Raw genomic sequence first — 7,501 nt, 5'->3', positions numbered from 1 at the left:
TTTGAATTATTACTGAAGGTTGGCAGTTTTATTGTGAAAATACTTTTGGTACACAAAGCAGTTTATAGGATTGCATAAAGTAAAAGAAGCCAGTGCATGTACAGTATATACAGTTAGAAATAGAAAGCAAGAATAAGGCAGAAAGTGTTAGTTATTGCTCAGTAACATCTTTTGCTGGCCAAGTGGAAGTTTAACAAAAATCTTCACTGGAGTCCCTTTAAAAATGTGCTTGTCCCTTGCAGTTAATGCAACACTACAAGATAATTAAAAATAAATAATATAAACATCTAAAAGAAAAATAAAAAGAAATGAAGTAATCTGTATTTTAAGTGATGTTGCCACGGGGCAAGCTGTTTACCCACAAGCAGACAGATCTGAAACAGACCTGAAACATTGTCAGTGATACAATACCACAAGATTTTTCAATACTCATGTACTGCATAATGGTTTGGAAATTCATAAAAATCTGTTTGTATTATCAAAATGTGGAAAACAACAACCCTGCCCTCCATGTTTGTTTCTGGTGTCAATGGCTACAGAATCACAAACAGACATGATGCTTCTTGGTTTTTGGCCTTGTTGTAGATCTGAAATCATTGGACAGGTCAGAGTCAGCAGGCACTGTGATTGTGAGCTCCACCTAAAACACTGTAGGTGTCATTTTCTTCACTACAGTGCATTCCTTGCAACATTCCCACATGTTAGCGGTTTGAGATTGTGTGTCTAGTGTTTCAAACATCCTGTCCTACGAATGCTGGGACGGTATTGTGCATTCTGGTTGGAAAAACTCAGCTCAGCTAATCCAAAACTCAAGTAAAAACAATAAAACAGAGAAGACAATATTGTTATGACCTGCAGTGAAGGGTCTGTGTTGGTCTCAGGAGACCTGGTAACAGTGCATGAGTACAGCTTCCTCCCTTAAATCAACAGCTTCATCACTGTATCAGGCTACTAAAAGAACAGGTACATGGAGGTACTGACAGGGACAAAGGCTAGAATACATTTAATCTAAAAGTAGCTACATTCAAATTGCCTTGATGTGCCCAACAGTATGTGAACTCACATGTGGTTTATCTTTAAGAGGCTGTTGGTAGAGACCCCATCGAACCCTGCAAACAGCAGGGGATCAAACTGCAGCCCAGCAGGCAGCAGTTGCTGTCTTACATTCATCGGAGTCCTGCTGCAGAACAGCACAATGAAAAACAGAAGCATTGATTTCATCTTGATTCTGCATCAATCCTCAAAACTCACAAAGGTCGTCCAGAGCGAAGTCTGATTTACCTGGAATATAAAGGCACAAAGGATCTGGAAAAGATGCCACTTTAGTATAATGTTGTTACTATTCCTACAGAGGACTGAGAGTTGCTGGATGTGGTCACTGTGGGACAGACATCGTCCATGAGAACTGAGCACATCTCTTTACTGAGCAGTCTAATAAATTAAAATGGTCCGAGTCAAGAGATACCCTGCAGTCAGAGTAAACACTTTGTGGTCCAGAGGTTCCTGCTTCCAGCTCTGAGCCAGTTGCTGCTTCATTCTGTCACATCTGTTTCCAGAGGAAGATGAGGCTGTGGACGACACGACAACAATCAGCTCATCTAAAAATATGCACTTACTGAACCCTTACATCTGACAGTGTGTTGACCAATAAGCATTGGATTAAAGCTGCTGATATGTGATCTGATGTTTATCCCAAATAAGCCACCAATAACTTTCAAATTTCACATTTTTCCCTTATTTTCTCTTATATCATCAGTTTTTGAACTGACTTTATGTCAGAGATACACGCATTCATTCATTCATCTTCTACCACTTATCCTTTTCCAATCACGGAGCCAATCCCAGCTCAGGAACTGAACCTGCAACCTTCTTGTTTGAAGCAACAACGATAACCACTATGCTACTGTGCTGCCTTGATATGACATGAATATCTAAAATGAAAATGATACTTACTGAAAAGTTTAAGCTTGATAAAGTGGCCCCGCAGTTTCTTCAATGGGTTCTGTGGGGGGAAAAAAGAAAAAAAAGAAAAGCGTGATTATTGTGCCAGGGGTTGGTGTTCAGTGTAAGCATTAGTGAACGCACAGTAAGAGATGCTCTCTGAAGCATCTCTGTTGGTTTGTGATGCAGCTGCAAAGGCTTCGTACCGAAAAAAAGGAACTGCACACAGCGTGCTCATCTTTGCACCAGGGGACACTAAATGATATTAGGAGTATTACTTAACCACAAATAAATCTTTGTCAGTCGTAAGTCACCCCCTGAGTGTAAAACATTTCAGGTTTTTATGGACAATGTCCTTCCTGTCATTTCTGGGTGTGCAGAGAAACTAACACAGGTTCTTTAATTGAAAGGCTGTGGAGTCAGGCAACAAACAAAACTAAAGTACCACAAGTCACAATTTCAGTAAAAGTATTGATCATAGTAATCTTCTAAAGATTTTTTTATATTTCTGGGGTCCCAAGGCCAAATAATGCTTCTGTATTTGAGGATAACAGTTGATTAAATACGTCCACCCGACACTTTGATTTGATGTAGTACAACAGTGATGCATTGCAGGGTGTCTGTTTGGGAACATGGCAGTAAAGCAGCAATACAAAACATAAAGTTTCATATCTGTTTCAAGCTTTGAGAATCTCACCACGCAAAGGCCGTTTGTGTGACTTGCGTCGATGCACCATAACTCCAATAATCAGTGCAGCACCGACCAGCACGACAGCCAGCACAGAGAAACTGGTGATGGCCGCTGGCTTCCACAGGTCAGTGGTGTCCTCCGCGGGTTTACCTGGAGATGAAGCAGACAACTTCAACTGCTGCCACCAAGAAAAGCATTCAAAAGTGTCACCTAATCATGGCAGCCATTCATTTCCACTCTCTTACATGTGTTGCAGGATGGGGTCTTAGGGTACTGCTTGCATGATGCACATGGCACACAAACATCCAAATCTGAGTTCCAAAACTCTGAATTGCTACATTGACCTGTAACAGAGATAGATCAGACAACATCCTTTTTATTATTATAGCATTTTAAAATTCATGCTTCATTCACAGGACACTGAGCCCTAGGCAATACACGCCTCACATTTCATGAAATACTTAACGCCGTGTCTGTTGTGCCAATAAAATTTTAGAAGCTGATATTTTAGGACGTGATTTGAGATGAAGGTATGTAACAAGCAGTCATTATTTCATCAGGTGTGACCTGAGCAGGACACAGCAGAAACTCTGTGGGTTTTCTTCTTCTCATGAAAACCAAACTTGGAAATTCCTTCTTATCAGACTGCTGATGTAACCAAACAGCAGAGAGAGAATTACTCAGTAACTTTCGGTACACAACGGAGGAAGGAGAGCAGGATGTGTCTTCACCGAGTGCTTCCGCTGAATTGTTTTTGCTTCTGTGTGCGCCCTGTGATTTCCAAAGAACGAACAGACGCATCAGTGAGAGAGAGGTTGGCTACACTCAAGAGAGTGTCTACCCCTGTCGAAACAATGGAAAGGCTCTTTTTCTTTTTATGGCAGCAGAACAATTAAAGCTGCCACATGATGAAAAAGGGGCCCGAAGATCGGACACAGTTTACACCAATAATAAAATCAAGAGTAGAGACTTTGATTGGTGTTTTAATAGCAGAGTGGTTTCCTCTGCAGGTTTTAATATCCTGGCTTTGATTGTGGAGTAAGAATGCGCCAATACCTCAAGGTCATGGATGAAGCAGCAAGTATGGTGACGACAAACTGAAAAACAAACCTCTACAAAGCAATATTCCCACACAGTCTAGTCACCTAATAAGATGAATGAAACAATAGCAGACAGATTTCATAACACGGAAATAGTTGGGCAGATGAAACGATAACAGTTTTGGACAAAGATAAGAACATTTGCATGAACAAACTATTTTGTGCATGTCATTAGGAAAAAGTCAGAAGTCAGAGTGAGAAGTGAGTCACCGTTTGTGGTAACTTTCATGTCCAAATGAATTTCTTTAGAGAGTCATAGCAAAACTATCAAACAGGTTTGACGTAAGGGCTTCAGTGACAATATGACAGGTTAATAAGAAACAATAGCTGACACGGGCTTTCAGGTAAACGAAACAAGGAAGTGTTAAGAAAAATGTAAATATGACATTGATAAAAATGAGGGCTTCTTTGCTCAGGTTAAACACTCAGAACAGGTCTGTGCAAGAAATGTGTATGTAAATTAAATCATGCCAACTTTCCCTTATTGTGTTGGATTAAAAGGTTACAAGTGCAAGAGCTGCATTCAAAATCTTCTATAGTTTGTAGGTCATTATTTAGAAAAATGGCCCCTGTGACTGATTAAATCCTGACTGTGAGCAGCTTTTTACTGTTGTAGCTCCAGTGGGTCGCACAATAAATCTGGTGGGCGTATGGGAGGGGTCACGAGATGATTAATGCTGTAGTACAAAAGCCAATTTCTACTTCACAAATTAGTTAAAATTTGGATTTCAAACTAAACCCTTCTTTTTCTGAGTTATCTCTTCTAACAAGTCATGCAAAACCAACGCAGCTAGACACTGCTGAAAGGAACAAAAAACACGGAGGAGGGAGGACAAATAATCTTTAAGAACTTGGTATTTTTAAGTCTAAACTATAATTCAGTTTTAGCTGGAGAAGAACGTTTAGGGTTAGGTAAATAGTAAGTGATGCTGTCAGATAACAGGTTAATGGAAGATTCAGTAGAAACACTCAAATCCAGCACAAGAACCTAAATACGTCAGTTAATACAATAACTGAACAGTAAATGTAAATGAATTTAAAAATGTAGTTGCTTTTCATCATTTATGATATTTCATTGGTTTTTCAATAACACTTCATCCCACTCTTGTTTAGTACTTATGTCAAAGATGGCAGAGAAGCTAAAACATGCTGCTGCTTCTTTTTTTCTTTTTTTGTTTTGTTCCACTGATTAAAGGGCTCTTGACTGATTAACTCATAAATTTCAGTTTACTTGTCACAAGAAGAACTTCTCAGCCTGTCAAATGAAAAAAATGTCCATGTCAAGTCTGAAAAATACTTTAAGCCTGAGCGTTTAAAAAAATGGGGCATTTGGGGGTTCAAGAAGATGCAATTGAGTTGCATTATGGGAAATGATAGATTCACACGAGAGCCAACGGAATTCAGAAGATCTCAGCCTGTGCTATTTAGATTTTTCATTTTTAATGGATCTTTGGTACATTTCTTACCACTTCACTTGTAAATGGAGAAAAAGCAATTTCTTCATGCTGGAGACTGTGGGAAATAAACCATAATCCACCAGAACACATCCAGAATGAATTAAAAACCTCACAATCAGAATAATTTCTCAGCATGAGAGCTTGCGAACAATCACACACATCATAATTGTGCAGGAAGCTTTGGTGAGCTGGTAACATCGCACAGGACTCATAATACTTGGCCACCAGTCAGTGCAGGTCATTATTAGGCAGCTGAAGCCAACAGGCACCTGCTGAAGAAGTTATGTTTGAGGCATGTTGACCTTTAACTCTCTAGTTGTGCAGCAACCAAATGCTTGGTCCCTCAGAGACTCTCTGTCCTCTGGAGCCAACCCGCCCGCAGAGCTGGGCTGACTCATTTTATAGCCGTGGTCACAGTAAAAATGTGTCACAGTTCTTGTAAGCCTGATGATTTCAGCCCTGCATCATCCATCAAGTCCAGCTGGACTCACACACAAGGGTTCAAAAAGTCACTGGAAGGAACTGAACCTTGACTCCTGGTTGACCTCCAAACTCAAACCATATCTAACAAGTGGAGCTTCGTCTTGTGTCTATCAGACAACCTGAAGCTTCACATTATACTGATCAGAATACTTCACCCATGGTGAGCCTGACCAACAATTTACAGATGAAAAAAAAATCTGCTCTGGTAGTTTCTGTAAGTTTTAACATTTTATTCCAAAGAGGTTGTTCATTCATTCATAAATGAATGCAACACGTGCAAGACTCCACTTTGCATTTTAACGGAGAAAAGCTGGAGGGATTTCCTCTGTACCTAAAGGAAATAAAAGAAAGAAAGGTTTGGAGCCATTTCTTGTGTTCAAGACCAAAAGACTTGGCCCATCTCAGCACCTGAGTGTTTTTGGGCGTGGGGGTGCTGTAAGGGGGTGGGTGGCCCAACAGCTGATGCCCAGATGTAGAGACTGTTTCACCGGGAAAAACATGTTTTGAGGTCAGTTAGTTAAAAAGAATTTGGTGACTTTAATGTTAGAGGAAATGCTCCTAACCCAATGTAATTATTCAAGACTGCCATCTGAGTCTGCTGTTCTCCACTGGGATTGAATCCAAACTTCAGAGGGCTGTGGAAACACAGTCAGAAGCTTTTTTGGGGGGGAGTTTCTGTGAGATAGTAAAAAGTGTATCTTTGTGCAAAATGGACCCTTGTGCGGGGTTTCCATGCGGCCTGGCCCTCTCACCCTGGGGCACGGATGGCTGGACGGGGTGAAATAAGGCAATCGGAATGCGGAACCGGTGAGAAATGCAGCTGGTCAAGGAAGCGGCTCTGTAAGCAGACCCGCTATCTGCCTCCATTACAAGGAGACCGAGACCAAGACCAGAACACCAGACTCTGATCCGCGTTCACAGAAAACAAGCACGCCAACACTTCGCTCACAAAACACAGACAGAGGCGGATCAGGCGGATCGAATCACTGGAACCAGGCAGCACAAATCACCCAAACACTGTGATTTTGACACTGTTAGAAAAAAAGCCCAACTCCTTCTACTTACTTTTCTGTGCGCTCACAGCGTGGAAGTTGGTCACAGCCGCTATAATAAGTCCGCAGAGCGCGCAGAGAGCGTGAGAAGCCATGATGTCTGCGGAGGAGAGCTGCTCGCTTTCGGCTACACAATTCCCGAAAGTTCATCTGATTAACAATCCGTGCTGGTTTTCAGCATGGAAAAGCGAGCATCAGAGTGAGTCACCCGGAGGAGTCTGCGCCTTGTTTTAATAGCGCACACACCCACGCTAACAGTTCAGCTCCTATGAGTCATTTCCTATGTACTGTACTGCTGGGCTCTGTGCGCACTGCCCGGCTCACAGGAAACTCCACTACCACAGCATTTGGCTTCATTTGTTTCAGTGGAAGTGAAAGTTTCATATATCCTACCTCAGGTATGACACTTTCTGCACATCAGATGTCATATTTTTACGTGGCCACACCCTGTTGTGTTTTTTTTTTTTTTATCCCTTTCCTTTTCACCAGGGTCTGTGCAGTCTGGACTTAATAGTGTTCTCATTATTATTACCACGCCTGTCGACGTCATCCGCTCGTCTCTGCCAAAAAACACAAGTCTCTGGCATCACTCGGGGTCCCATACACAGAGAAAAGGGGAAACAGCAACTGAGGCAAAAACAGATGACACTCACTAGGAAAAACCTTTTTTTTTTTCTTTTAAAGCCTTCCTAGAGTTAGATAATCTTTACCTCTGTCCACATGAATGCCTCTGCAGAAAAGAGGGGCTACGATCATCTGCCTGACGCAGGGTGGTGT

General features: G+C 41.5%; 1 protein-coding gene across 1 annotated transcript; it reads right to left on the bottom strand.

The window, feature by feature from the left end:
• Positions 1 to 9: 9 nt before the first annotated feature.
• si:rp71-1c10.7 (tumor necrosis factor receptor superfamily member 12A) lies at positions 10 to 7,011 on the bottom strand. Its single transcript, XM_029528297.1, has 5 exons — positions 6,738 to 7,011; positions 2,878 to 2,976; positions 2,639 to 2,782; positions 1,954 to 2,002; positions 10 to 1,568 (listed from the first exon to the last, which is right to left on the bottom strand). The coding sequence occupies exons 1-4, from the start codon at positions 6,817 to 6,819 to the stop codon at positions 1,962 to 1,964; spliced, it is 366 nt and encodes a 121-aa protein (XP_029384157.1). The 5' UTR covers positions 6,820 to 7,011; the 3' UTR covers positions 10 to 1,568; positions 1,954 to 1,961.
• Between the last annotated feature and the right edge of the window lie 490 nt (positions 7,012 to 7,501).

Source organism: Echeneis naucrates, chromosome 19 (assembly GCF_900963305.1).
Source record: "Echeneis naucrates chromosome 19, fEcheNa1.1, whole genome shotgun sequence".
NCBI classification, from domain to species: Eukaryota; Metazoa; Chordata; class Actinopteri; order Carangiformes; family Echeneidae; genus Echeneis; species Echeneis naucrates.
The sequence above is the reverse complement of the archived record's forward strand: the minus strand, read 5'-3'. Positions and strand labels throughout refer to the sequence as shown.